Source organism: Nomascus leucogenys, chromosome 19, assembly GCF_006542625.1.
Source record: "Nomascus leucogenys isolate Asia chromosome 19, Asia_NLE_v1, whole genome shotgun sequence".
NCBI classification, from domain to species: domain Eukaryota; kingdom Metazoa; phylum Chordata; class Mammalia; order Primates; family Hylobatidae; genus Nomascus; species Nomascus leucogenys.
In genome coordinates, this window is record NC_044399.1 from 49,482,549 (window position 1) to 49,497,312 (window position 14,764).

The window sequence follows — 14,764 nt, forward strand, 5'->3', positions numbered from 1 at the left end:
TTTTGTTGTTGTTGTTGTTTGACAGTCTTGCTCTGTCGCCCAGGCTGGAGTGCAGTGGCATGATCTCGGCTCACTGCAACCTCTGCCTCCCTGATGCAAGCGATTCTCCTATCTCAGCCTCCTGAGTAGCTGGGACTACAGGAGCGTGCTACCGCATCCAGCTAATGTTTTATTTTTTTTTTTTATTTTTATTTTTTGAGACAGTGTCTCCCTCTTGTTGCCCAGGCTGGAGTGCAATGGCGCGATCTCTGCTCACTGCAACCTCCGCCTCCAGGGTTCAAGTGATTCTCCTGCCTCAGCCTTCTGAGTAGCTGGAATTACAGGCGCTCGCCACCACGCCCAGCTAGTTTTTTGTATTTTTAGTAGAGACAGGGTTTCGCCATGTTGACCAGGCTGATCTCGAAATCCTGACCTCAGGTGATCCGCCCGCCTTGGCCTCCCAAAGTGCTGGGATTACAGGCGTGAGCCACTGCGCCCAGCCCGCATCCAACTAATTTTTGTATAAAAGAGAACTTTAAAATTAATACTCAGTTGAATAAAATCTAGAATAAAAGCAATAATCCATAACTCAAGGGAATTTAATGTTAATTCCATTTTAAAATCGATGAGCACATTTACGTATTACCTACTCTTTCCTGGAGAAACTTACTTTGCAGTCACAAAGATAAACAGACATTATTGGAAGTAGTTAAGGTAATTGGTTTTTTACTGCAAATTATCTGAATATTCATTTTTGTTTTTGCAACAGGGTCTTGCTCTGTCACCTAGTGGCACAATCTTAGCTCATTGCAACCTCTGCCTCCCGGGTTCAAGCAATCCTCCTGATCCTCCCACCTCAGACTCTGGAGTAGCTGGGATTACAGGCACGTGCCACCACGTCCAGCTAATTTTTTTTTTTTTTTTTTTGTATTTTTAGTAGAGACAGGGTTTGCCATGTTGGCCAGGCTGGTCTTGAACTCCTGACCTCAAGTGATCTGCCCACTTTGGCCTCCCAAAGTGCTGGAATTATAGGCATGAGCCACCATGCCTGGCCTGAATATACACTTTTAAGAACTGCATATGAAATCCTAGGTGAAACATATGCAGTAACCACTCCCTTTAGTTACCAGATTTTCCTACTCTTTTTAGTCAAGCCATCCTTATCACACCTCTCTTTGATTATATACCATGTTGTAAATATATATACAGATATATATTTACAGATACCATGCAAGAAACATGATGGTATGAAATTGATGGGACTTGATCACCAATTAGATCTGGAGAACAAGGGAAAGGAGTTTAGGCTCACCAAGTAGTTTGTGTCTTGAATGACTAAATAGATGGTGGCACTATGCACTAAGACTGGAAAGATAGGAAATATATATGCAGATATATGAACATAGTAATATAACCAAGTGTAAAATTATATAAAGCTAAATATAAGTGCAAATAAAGGAAAGAGAGGAGTTATATGGAATAGAGAAAGTTACATTAAAAACGAATGAATGTGCCTGGCCCAGAGCTGGTGTTCAATAAACAATAGATATTATTAATAACCTTTATACCCAAGCAGAAGAATTTGGACGTGGTAAGGTAGGTGATAAGGAATGATTGCAGAGTTTATCATGTGGTACTTTAGGACTACTAGACTAACTACTATCATCAAGACATATTGACAAAATTCACTGATTTAATCAACGTTTATTGAGCACTGTGATAAATGATGAATAAATTAAAAAAACAGCCAGGTGCAGTGGCTCATGCTTGTAATCCCCAGCACTTTGGGAGACTGAGGCTGGTGGATTACTTGAGGACAGGAGTTGGAGACCAGCCTGGACAACACAGTGAAACCCTGTCTCTACTAATAAATTAAATAAATAAATAATAAATAAAAGATCTGGTCTTCTTCAAGTTCAGAAAAGGGAAGGGCAGATGGTGATCCCAGGAGGATCTGATAAACACTCAATCCACAATAAAATGTGATGAGCCACATGAGAATTATCTCTCAAAGGCTATCAGAACACAGAACAATTATTGATAGCCTGCAAATCAGACAAGACAGTTCCAAGGATGTAACAGTTTGAGCTAGTCTAGGAGACCAGCTAAAAGTCTGTTGTGGTAATCCAGATGTGAGATACGGACTAGGATAATGGCAGTGGAAACTGAGAAAGGACACTTTGAGAACTATATCATCATGTATGTCTCTGCTGATAAAGAAATAGATCCTAAAGCATTTTCTCCCATAACTATTTTACTAACTCTATATTGATACCCAAATGCTTTATTGAATTTTTCAGCTGTGTTTCAAGGTCATGGAAAAAGACACAAACACAAAATAATTTTCCAGTGACTACATTCTATAAATTAAAACCAGCTGAAGTTTTAAAATGATGACAATTTCCTCTAGCTGGAAATTGTTATCAATTTCCCTAGTGAAAAAATTCACTGATTTAATCAATGTTTATTGAGCACTGTGCTAAACGATGAATAAAAATAAGGGCCAGGCGCAGTGGCTCATGCCTGTAATCCCAGCACTTTGGGAGACTGCAGCGGGCAGATCATTTTTTCCCCCTGCATTTAGGTTTCTAAATCAGATGTCTCTGTTATCTCAAGTCACAAGAGTGTTGACTTTCTTTGCTTGCATTAGGTAACATATTTGAATGGCTATGTTGTGTGTCATTAAGTACAAGGAGCCCAATAATGCGGGACAAGTTCTCCAACTGCAGCCATAGAAGAGCAATATTGTAAGCTCGTTTTCATAAAACACCACCAAGAAGAAAAATCCTTTCCATTTTGAGCATTCAGATTATCTTTTCTCTCAAGGATTAAAACATTTCACATGGTAATACACTTATTTATTAAATTCAATCTTTATCTCTGTAATGCTCTTAGAACAGGAATGGAACACCTTGAGGAAACTAGTTCATGTTAAGCAAAAAATTAGATACAAAGATAGTTCTTTGATCAAATGTGCTGAAAGATTTACCCAAAGTGGAGGAGACCGCTTTATTTTTAAAAAGAGAAGCAGAACAGTGGAAATAAAATGAAATATATAAATTATATATCTCTATTTTCACACATGCACACAAATACTTAAATCTCTGTATAACAGCAGTTTGAATCGTCTGGAAAAGTTACTTCTAGGAAGAGTAACTTCTGTCGCTTTAAGTACTACAGCAGAAAATGGAAGTTAATAGTGAGATAAGACTGGCTGTAAACTGCTCCAATGAGGTCCTGGGAATCTTGCTCAGAGGCAAAATTTGGGGCTGGACTAAAACGTCTGTTGGGAAGTGAAAGGAAGAAAAGGGCAAAGTTAAGCAAGAGAGTCCTTTAAAAAGAAGGCAAACTTGAGTCAATCTACTTTCAATTTTAAAGTAAAAGAATAGCTGAATAGGACTGTAATAACAAAAATATAGTAAGATTGAATTAGATACTGCTGGATGTAAGACATTTAGCAACTTCCAATTCCTGAGAATGTTCGGAAATCTTTTTAAATAGGTTTTAAATAAAGTAATCAAGGTTTTACACAATCTTACCTGCCTTACGTTTAATATAAATTATCTTAATATTTTCATTTCTTAACTTTAAATCCAAGGACATCCATTAAGAGTGATGATTTTGTATCAAAAGTAGGGGCTAATTTATGTTTATTTTTCTTTCTATTCTTGAAAACTGCCCTCTTGGCTGGGCGTGGGCGTGGTGGCTCACGCCTGTAATCCCAACAATTTGGGGGGCCGAGGCGGGCGGATCTCTTGAGGTCAGGAGACCAGCCTGGGTAACACAGCAAGAGACCTCATCTCTACAAAAACTAACTTAAAAGTTAGTGGGGCGTGGTGGCACACGCCTGTAGTCCCAGCTGCTTGGGAGGCTGAGGCAGGATAATCACTTGAGCTCAGCAGCTCCAGGCTGCAGTGAGCTATGATCGTGTCACTGCACTTCAGCCTGGATGACAGAGTAAAACCTTTTCTAGAAAGAAAGAAGAAAGAGAGAAAGGGAACAAGAAAGAAAAAGAGAGAAGAAAGAAAACTGCCCTCTTGATTGTAGTCCCTCTGATTGTTTCAATATATTTAAGTACTTTTGGGATAAAATGTTGACATAAGGAGAATCATGTGGCTTCTGTGACAATGGCTGTCAGCTTCTCAGGCCTTTCTCTCACATAAGACATCGAAAATTTAAGCACAGTGTATTTTCCCTCTAGATCCTTATGCTGCTGACTCCCACCCCCGCCCCACTCACCCGACACGGTCACACTTTGTCTTGGAGCAAAACAAATGCTAATATTGTGTTTCCAGACACGTGGAAGCCTAGGTTTGGTGATTCTGGACTGCACTCCACTTTGGTGGTAGGGTCACATTCGCGTTTAAAGGCCGACGGGGAGGAAACACCAAGCACCGGGAAAACCCCTGCAGTCACCAGAACGTCGGGTTCGGGACGTGCCGGTTTGGGCGCGGAGCTGCGGTACCGGCGGCCACCCCGGGGGCAGGCAGCAGGGAGGAGCATGCGGGAGGGCTGTGACATCTCAGGGTGGAAGCCGCTCTCTGCTCTGGACGCCTTACAAGTCCCCCGTTCCAACTGTCACCTCTGGCCCATTGTCGCCCCCGCCTCCCTCAGAGTGCACGGCAGTAAAGGAAAAGACAGTACCGTCGGCAACAGCGGGATCAAGTACCTCGTGTAACTGATAGAAAGACACGCTCGCGTCTCCCGCGGCGCCCCTGCCGCGTGCCCCCGCGCTTACGAAGACGCCCGGAACTCGAGGGTGCGGAGCCAGCCCGACTGTACCCGGCGCTCCCGGCGCCCCTTCGCGGTGCAGAGACAACCCCAACCTCCCGCCGCGGCCACCTCCCGGCGGGCGCGGGCCGAGGAACTACAGCTCCCGGCAGGCCCCGCGTCGGCCGCGCGCCCCCGCCCCCCGCGCGCCCCGGCCCCCCGCCCTCCGGCCTCAGGACGGGACGGGGAGGGAGGGGCGCCGGCGGCGGGCGGGATCCTGCGGGGCGCGTGAAGCCTCACTGGCGCCTCGTCCGGGACCCAGACGCTGGCGGGCGCAGTTTCTCACGACGGGCCGAGCCTGCCACTGTAAGTAGTCGCCTCGGGGAGCGCTGAATAGACACCGAAAAAGTTCGCGCCGCCGCTTTGTTCTCCTGGCCGTCGGGCTGAGGCGGCGGCGGCCCCTCCCCCATCCCCCAACCACCCCCAACCGCACGCGGCGGCGGCGGCAGGACTCGGACCCCGCGCCCGGCTGGGCGGCGTCAGCCGCGCTGGGCGGGAAGTTGGGGGAGCGCGCGGCGGGAGGTGGGCGGCTGAGGGGGAGCAGGGGCGCCGCCGCAGCCACCAGAGGGGGCGAAGTTCCGGCGTCCGCGCGGAGGCCAACTTGGGTTCGCGCTCAGCTGGCGACCACCGCGCCCGGCCCATCGGAGGCGATCCGTTCCCGGGTGTCCCAAACTAGTTCCCGAAGCCAGACCCGCGGCGCTCGCAGTGCCGAATTTTGGACGAGCTTTTTCGTTTCATTTCCTCACTTTGCGTTGTAGTCGTCTCAAAGGGGTGAGTAAATGGTGCTAGGAGAATGTAAGCCCCTCGCCCCAGTATCCCGACTGCGTTTGGATTTGCGAGTTGCAGCGTTGCTCCGAGTTGTTCCCTCCTGGGAGGTTTTCCTTAAGCTGAAACACTGAGGAGTGCGACTGTTTCTTTGAGCAGTGAAAATGACCATATACTACTGTATTGCCGATTGGGTATTTTATTTCAGGTGAACGCAGTCAGAGGCATGGGCCTTGCCGTCTGCAGGCACACATATAATTCAAGCGACAAGTGTGTGCGCGACCTGCAGACTTTTCCACACACAGATTGATGGCATGGACGTAACTGTGTCTTCAACCACACCCATCCCCACAGGAAATAAGACTATCGGTGTCATCTTTGATTAGGAAGGATAAGTTACACCCTGAACTACTGCTTGGTGCGGCACAGCTTTTATGAGACATCGCCACAAATGGAACAAGAACTTTTAAATGCCTTAATTTGTACCCTAGAAAATGTTATTTTATTCCTCTGAAACGTTTTTTTTACCCTTCTACTTAATGTCGTGGTTCTTATATTTTTAGCGATTTTGATTTTCCTTAGCTTTGCTGCAGAAGGCGTCCATAAAGTTCCCCCGACTGAGATGTAGGCCAGTTTTTCCTTTATCAGCGAACCCTTGCTTCCTTCCCTGTTAGATTCCGAATTAAGATCAAGCATGGACATTCAGCCAAGAAGTTAGAAGATTTTCTAAAAGTAGAGTTTGAAACGTGTCACGCAGAAACAGTGGAAGGTTTTTCTTCAGTAGATAGTAATACGGTTGTGGTGGGCCTGAGCGCATGAGCTTGGAGTACTCCTTGACAAGCCAGGTTCCATCCTCGGTTCTATAATTTAGTATATGGCATTTCACATTTCAGGGTGACTCAGGTTCTGTAATTTAATATATAGCATTTCACATTTTAAGAATGTTGACTGATGTGTATCTTAAAACTAATTTTTTAAGCATCCTAGATAATGGTAAGTCTTTTAGAGAAAATTTTAAGCTTTCAGTTTCATCAGATAGCCACTTTAAAATAGAAATTTCTTTCTGTTAGTGGATTTAAACACTGCCACACACACAGAACTTCATAAATAAAACTTTCTGATATTACATTTTTTTAAATTACGAATTGAAAACACCACACACAGAAAAATATGAATAGGTGGTCATTTAAGTGCAGTTTTCTTAAGGGACATTTTGTTCTCATTTTTGAAAGACTCTAAAGTTGAAAATACTATAGTGGAGTTAATTGTTTTTAAAAGAAACTGCTTGTACAGAGCTTGATATGTAAGGAAATTATTTGCTAGTACAAGTTTTAATTTGATATAATGCTGCTTATAATTCACAGTCTTCTGTGATGATTGTACTTTGAGTCTCACTGATTATGTAATTCAAATCGAACTTGCTATATATATATGTATCTCTTTGAGTAGCCCTCTCAGGAAAAACTTGAGATAATGTGCTTATGAGATATTTTCATTTTAATATAGGAAAAAAAATTTTTTCCACTTCTGTGGTTAGTTTATTGTGGCAGTATGTGAGAAATTGCTCATTGGCTGTTAACCAATCAGATTTCTTAGCTACTACTGGTGCAGAGATGAACATCTGTCAAGCTTAACATAGATTCATATTGCATTGCCAGACTGGCAGTCCATAATCTTATTACTGGATAAACTTTTCAGTTCCTGAGCAGAGCAGATATGGTGTGCTCTCTCTACTCTCTGACAGTGCAAGGACTGAGATTCAACTGTCACTGGTCCAGATGAGCAGAATTTTAGAGGAAACAATTTAGCAAATGCTGAGCTCTTAGGAAAAATATGTTAATCTAAAGTAATAGGTATTTTTGAAAATATATAAGTCACTGTTGGGATTGCTACAAAATATGATTTTTTAAAAAACCAACGACATAGATACTTGAGTTTTTAAATACAACATACAATATAAAAGCAAGAACAATTATTAAGCAAAGTCAAACCTGTGTCAAAACATGGGCATGGACTTTAGGACACTGGTCAGAATTGCATTGAAAAAGGCCACATACTTTTACGTGGTAGAAGAATACTAATATTAATACATGTCAGGAGGCGTGGACACAACCCTCCACAGCATTAGCATTTCTGGTACACAAAACTAAGTTGAACCTGGAAAACTCTTTACTGGGAAGAATTCATGTTATAATAAATATTGTTATTCCAAATAGGAAAAGCATTTTATCTCTTCACTTTAGCCTTTACTGAGTATTGTACAAAAAAAAGATGGCTACACTAAATAATGAGCTTCTTTTTGAAGAATTTAATAACTAGATGCGTTTTGCCTTCCTGGAATCCTTTTGTCTGTCTCTTTGTTTCGTTGACTCTTGCTTATCCAGAGATCTCAGCCTAAATATTTCCTTAAAGGTACCTTTCCTGAGATTCCAGCTGGAATTGAGTCCCCTTAGTATACTCTGCCATATCACTTCTTGCAGTTTATAATTACCCAGCTCTTTGTATGAATGTTATGTCTGTGTCTCACATCACACTTTGAATTTCAGAGAGAGCAGTGGCCATGTCTGTTTTGGTCACTGCTGTATAACTCCAGTGTCTCTCCTAACAGTCTGGGAAATAATAGGTACTCAAGTATTTGTTAAATGGAGATACTGCTGTTAGAGCTTCTCCTAATTAGAGTGTTAAAAATGAGATAATGTGTGCATGGGGAAAGGGGAAGGAGAGGAAGAGGAAGTAGATAAACTTGTGATATTACCATGAGATAATCCTCAAGTAAGTCCTCTCACCTCCAGGGCCTTTGTTTCACCTTGTCTGTAATAATAGGACAGACTGGGTTCAAGATGCCATTAATATCCTATCTTTTGATTCCATTAACAATGATGATGGATTATGTAAGCTCATTTGAATGGGATATGTGACAGCTAGCTCCCCAAAAGAATATTTGGCATGTTCCAAATAAACATATTAGAAATGCTTGCCAACTAGATGATATTATTTAGAGCCTCGTACCCCTGTTAGAAACAAGCATATATAATTGGTATATAGTTTGTAAATTAATAAGATGTACTATTCTTTCAGTTTTCTAGTTGAAGCGTAAAGACAAAATTAAGCAACATATCAAGGTTCATGTAAGTTACAGTTATTAGGTTTAATATTTAGTCTTAATATTTTGCACCCAACGTCTTGTTGCATCTTCCAGAATAAATCTGGGGTCCATAAACCAAACCAGGAGAGGGAAAATGGAATGAGTGGGCAGAAATCTGACAGCTACTAGGTTTCTTCTATTTGTGTTAATGCTGAGACTTCTAAAAATCATTTTTATATGTAGTGTTTATTATGAATAGTTGTAATTTGTTCTGATAAATTAGTTGTATTAAACACTGTTACTTGGCTAGTATTACGAGGTATAATAAAATGGTGTTTAGTGGGAAGACATTCATCAAAGTAGAAGTAGTTAATTTGGGCCAGGTGCAGTGGCTCACACCTGTAATCCCAGCACTTTGGGAGGCCGAGATGGGCAGATCACTTGAGGTCAGGAGTTCGAGACCAGCCTGGCCAACATGATGAAACCCTGTTTCTACTAAAAATCCAAAAATGAGCCAGGTATGGTGATGTGCACCTGTAATCCCAGCTACTGGGGTGGCTGAGACACGAGAATCGCTTGAACCCGGGAGGTGGAGGCTGCAATCAGTCAAGTTCGCGCCACTGTACTCCAGCCTAGGCAACAGAGCAAGTCTCTGTCTCAAAAAAAAAAAAAAAAAAAAAAGTCGTTAACTTGCATACAGTTTTATTCATAGATATTTTACTACTTTATTGTGGTAGTTCAGCTTATAAAAACTACTTAAGTCAGATACGTTGTGGAGCTCATTACCTCATGAGACAACCTGTTCCATTGTTAGGTTGTTGGATATGGAATAAAGTAGTAGAAAGAACTTGGGCTTTGGAGTCAGGGAAACTAGTTTGAGTCTCATTTCTATTGCTTACTAGCCATAGTCACAGGCAAGCAACAACTTCTCTAAAATTCTGGTTTCTTTTCTGGAATATAGAGTTAAATCTCTGAAAGTTGTTGCAAGGATTTAATGAAGTATCATATCTCACTTTATGTGTTTAGCATAAAGTAAAGGCTTAGTTGTTAATTCCTTCAACTAATTGCTATGAAAATTGCTAAAACTTACGGAGCACTTACTGTTAGCCAGGTGTTGTTACAGATAGTTTATACCCCATAGCTCAATCCTTGCAACCTGTGAGGTTAAGTAAGAAGTGCTGTCATCTTAATTTTTCGTCTACCCTCTGCAGTGATACTGAATAAAATCAATTCTATTAACACTTATTCAAGTATTTGAAAACCTCTTATTCTATTTGGTTTTGTTAAGCACATTTTTATCACATGACATTATTTTTACCTTCGCGTGCATGATTTTTAAAAAAAAAAAAATCAGTATGGCTCTAAAAATGTTGACCATAGATATAAACATAATAGTGATATAGGCTGAGTAACAAAGAGTATACAGACGGATGCCGATGTGTTCTCAGTGACCTAGGGCATTAGCTTTGCGTTAGCTCTTTTAGTCACCCATTATATTAGCAGTTTGAATTAATCTTTTGCGTTGATAAACACCTCTCATATAAACTGCTTACAAGTAAGCATTTCCCCATTTCTGTATTGCACATTTTGGGGAAACTAAATGCAAAGCTTTACACTTACCTTTAAGTTTCAGTTTAATTTTAGTTATTTCTCCTAGATTTCTTCAACCTTAGGATTTTATAAGCATATTCTTTATGCCTTTATTATCTAATAAATAGTGAAAAACAATATAAGGCTGAGGACAGTGTTTCAAGGCAGTTCCATAAAGACTTTCCTCGTGTAAGGTGACATAGAGCAGCAAACTTAACTACACTAACATCCAACCCACACTCCAGTAACATACTTACAAAGATAGCATCGACAATCATCTTGGATACTATTTTTGTCAGAATAAACTATCTTTTTTTTCTGGCTTTGCTGATTTTGTGGTCTTGGGCAAGTACTTTAATCTCTAAACCTTTGTTTTCTCAACCATATAATGAGTTGCTGTGAGGATTAAATGAGGTAATATGTATAAAGTGCTTAGAACAGTATCTGACAGATAGTAAGAGCTTAATAAATGTAAGCTATTATTATTTTTTTCCAGTTAAGAAGCCTAATAATCATTATTTTCCAAGATGTAAATGTGGTTGACTTCTAGTGATCATTATATTCTTCTCTAGTTATTCACAAACCATTTGCTTCATTATTTTTTATATTTGTAATTTCTGAAATTTGCTTTCCTGCTTCTCCAGCCTCCAGAACTTGAAACTGCTCTACAAATCTCCAGGCCATGATTATATCTGTCTTTTTGAGCTCTTTTCCAAGATTACAGGAGTCAGCTTTGTGATTACATTTGTGAATTGCTTTAGTAGTATGGAATGGATTGCATCTGGACCCAGAGACTCAAACTCATGTAAAGTTGTTATAGTCTTAGTCATTTGTCTCAGGTTTCAGTTCTCAATGCCTTTCTGCAGTTTTAGTTTAAAACTGTGGAGAAGATAAGCAAAATACAAGTTGAGCAGTCTGTCTTTCTGTGTGATTTCTCAACCTTAGCAACATCCTCTGAGCAGTGATTCTTAGTTCCTTGTTCTCTTTGAGAAATAGTGTGTTCTTGTGGAGACAGCACTGGTAAGAAAGTACGAAACCTGGCTTCTGATTCCTGCTCCACCTATTAATAACCATGTGCTGCTGGGCAAGTTGCATTATTGCCTTGTGCTTCAATTTTCTTGCCTACAAAAATTATTTTTACCCTGTCAACTTTCAAAGAGTTATGAGGTAAAGTATGTGAAACATTTATAAACTATCAAGTGTTGTACATTATATAAGATGGAATAATAATCATTTACTTGAAAGTAGCTATAAAAGCTTTCATCTTCAGTTTTTTTTAAAGTCTCAGTTTTTTCCTGAGCTTTCCCATTCCTAATACTATAGTTGTGTGCTTTTGCCCTTCTGTCGTGTTCGTCCTAATTTAACCCATTAACTGCTCTGCAGAGAGTTACTCTGCAGCCACACTGGATGCTTTACTCTTTCTCTTCATTGGAATTATTTATGGGTATATAGATGGAACTTAGAAGGAATCGTCAATTATGAGCTGTTTCACGCCTAAGCCATGTGGGGGGGTTGGGTCATACCTTTTTTTTTTTTAACTTTTTGACCTGTGCTTTCCTAAAAATTATGATACATACTCATACCTACTGTTCTCTTTCTTACTGTTAGAAATGCTTTGTGGTCTATAGCCACACCACCCCAAATGTGCCTGATCTTGTCTGATCTTGGAAGCTAAGCATTGTTGGGCCTAGTTAGGACCTGGATAGGAGAAATCCCTTATGGTGAGATCCCTTTCTCTTATGTTCCTGTGATAAGTATGTCAGCTTTCACACTTATTGATTATTTAACTGTTCAGTATATCCCCTCCTGCTTCCTTAGCCTTCTGAAAGGAATGTTTCAACAAAGCAAGTCAAGAGTCATGTTTTGGCAGAATTAGTATTTTAATATTAAAAAAAGAATACTCTTACATTAGGAAAGTATTGTACATCTTTTGAGTGGTGGGGTATTGTATGTCTATGAAAATGTCAGTTTTACTGTTTTTTGTCCCTTCTGTTTTTGGTATAACTCAGTCATGTAATTGTAACATAAAAGTGTTTGGTCTTCATTGATTAAAAATGAAGTAGATTTAAAAAAATGTTTAATGTTTAAGTTTTAGGTATCAGTGTAGAGTGCCAAGGATATTTTTTGAGCCTCTCCCTGAAATTATACCTATAGTAAAAAAAAGTCTTTGCTAACTAGCCAAAAATTGCTACCCATTAGGATTTATTAGTGAATTATAAGCATATGACCAAAAATTGTCATTTTAAAAAGTTACGTTCTTATTTTTAAATTAATGTCAAATGAATATAAAGTATTAAAAACCTTTGAAAAATTTCCTTCCAGGCTGACTGTATGTCAGAAAGCATCAACTTTTCTCAGTGGACCCATTCATCTAATGAAATATGCCTGTGCTATTTTAAAAAGCTTTGTATTTCACCATGGTAAAGTTCATCCCCCCAGAATGAAAATGAGGACATTTGAGAAGGTGATTTAAGGTGTGGACATTTGAGAAGGTGTCCTATAAAATTAGTAAACCAAAGGAAAAGTACTGAATAGATTAATCCAAAACACTTACTGTTTTTTAAACGAAGAGGATTTCATCTTGACAGAAAAACAACTTTTATTCAATATGTATTTCCTGAAATTAAAGAGGCAAGAACAGACCGAAAGGAAAATAGATTCGTAAATAAGCTACATCAACTGTATCCTGCTGAGGATACCTCAGTGATGTTAAATCCTTTACAAATCCCTGGTTGTCTTCCTACAGACAAGACTGCTTTTTGATGGGACTGATACTAAGAGAAATAGGACCTTTTGGGCATTCAACTCCTTGATAAACCTTACAAGTATCGGCATGAGTGGCTTAAAAGAAGAAATAAAGAAGTTTTCAACTAAATCCAAAATTGCAGTCATTTTCTTTACTGCTGTTATTTTAAAAACCTCTTCATAATCATTGAAAAAGAATAGACAACTATTTTAAAAGATTAAAGAAAGGCAGATGTCTGCAAATAATTCCCCTCCATCAGCCCAGAAGTCTGTATTACCTGCAGCTATTCCTGCTGTGCTTCCAGCTGCTTCTCCGTGTTCAAGTCCTAAGACGGGACTTTCTGCCCGACTCTCTAATGGAAGCTTCAGTGCACCATCACTCACCAACTCCAGAGGCTCAGTGCATACAGTTTCATTTCTACTGCAAATTGGCCTCACACGGGAGAGTGTTACCATTGAAGCCCAGGAACTGTCTTTATCTGCTGTCAAGGATCTTGTGTGCACCATTGTTTATCAAAAGGTACTGTACGTGCTATTATCAGTAGTAAATAATATTGTTACTGATGTTTTTCTATAAATTATACATGTACCAGTGAGTTAAGACATACTGATCCATCAGTAGTTTATTCTGTGAATTTTTGTAAGAGTTCTAATGGCCTCTGAGGCTAAAGACTGAAATTTCAGAGTCTAGCTAATCGGAACATATATCCCAGATTTAAAATACGTTTATTTGGCTGGGCACAGTGGCTCACGCCTGTAATCCCAGCACTTTGGGAGGCTGAGGCAGGCAGATCACCAGAGGTCAGGAGTTTGAGACCAGCCTGGCCAACATGTTGAAACCCCATCTCTACTAAAAATACAAAAATTAGCCGAACGTGGTGGCAGTCACCTGTAATCCCAGCTACTCATGAGGCTGAGACAAGAGAATCGTGGGGAGCAGGGCAGGCGGCGGAGGTTGCAGTGAGCTGAGATAGCGCCACTGCACTCCAGCCTGGCACGGCAACAGAGTGAGACTCAGTCTGAAAACATAAATAAAATACGTTTATTTCAGCTTTGAAGTATCACTCTTCTGTTTGTCTCTTACGAGCAGGAAAATCTGTATAGAGTCAAGGCAGCATAAGAAATCTCATTTGTTTTCAGAGAAAACAGGAGGTAGAGGGCACAAGGCCCCCTGGGACACAGTAGCTAGCGGCTGAGTCCGATCTCCATACCTTGTTATCTCTAGGTACCCTGTGTTCTGGCCTCTTTTTTTGTTTTTTATCCATTTCCTTCTCTTTAGATCTTGATTATTTTTCAGGACGTTGAGAATCTTCCTAAACTGCCATTTAATATAGGACCATGCTCTCTCTCTCTTTTTTAAAAAATAGGTAAATTAATTTTGAATATACGACAAAATATTTGAAAATTCAGGGTGGTTTTATGTTGTTTCTCATTCACCCTCCTTCCCTGTACCGTGCTATTTTCTTAAGGAACTTTAGCTAAATATCTTTAATAATCCCGATTTGATGGATGAGGCTAGTATGTTTTCTGTGTTATCAAAACAGTTTATATGGGTTGTATGAATTGTTTATATTTTATTTTTAGTAGATTTTAATGGATTTTCAAGCATGTTTCAGATTTGTTTCAACAAATTGTAAACTTTCTATTTGCAAAGATCATCTCTCTCTGGGAATTCAGGCTCTTCATCTTACTGTTTTTGTTGCAATTCTTTATGCTTTGTATAGTTTATCATTCATTATCTTCTGATGTAAATAATTACCCATCCAAAAGATGTTATACAGTTTGTGAAAATGACCTATGCTGCCTTTGTTTTAACAATGACTTGTAAAT

At 40.0% G+C, this 14,764-nt stretch overlaps 1 protein-coding gene across 1 annotated transcript in view; it reads left to right on the forward strand.

Moving 5' to 3' along the window:
• Positions 1–4,975: 4,975 nt before the first annotated feature.
• The window catches only part of PRKD3 (protein kinase D3), a 74,194-nt gene continuing 64,405 nt past the window's right edge, over positions 4,976–14,764 (forward strand). Inside the window, exons 1-3 of the mRNA XM_030800563.1 lie at positions 4,976–5,055; positions 11,798–11,910; positions 12,512–13,454. Coding sequence (XP_030656423.1) covers positions 13,167–13,454 — 288 coding nt within the window. The 5' untranslated portion in view covers positions 4,976–5,055; positions 11,798–11,910; positions 12,512–13,166. The remainder of the gene's footprint in view (positions 5,056–11,797; positions 11,911–12,511; positions 13,455–14,764) is intronic.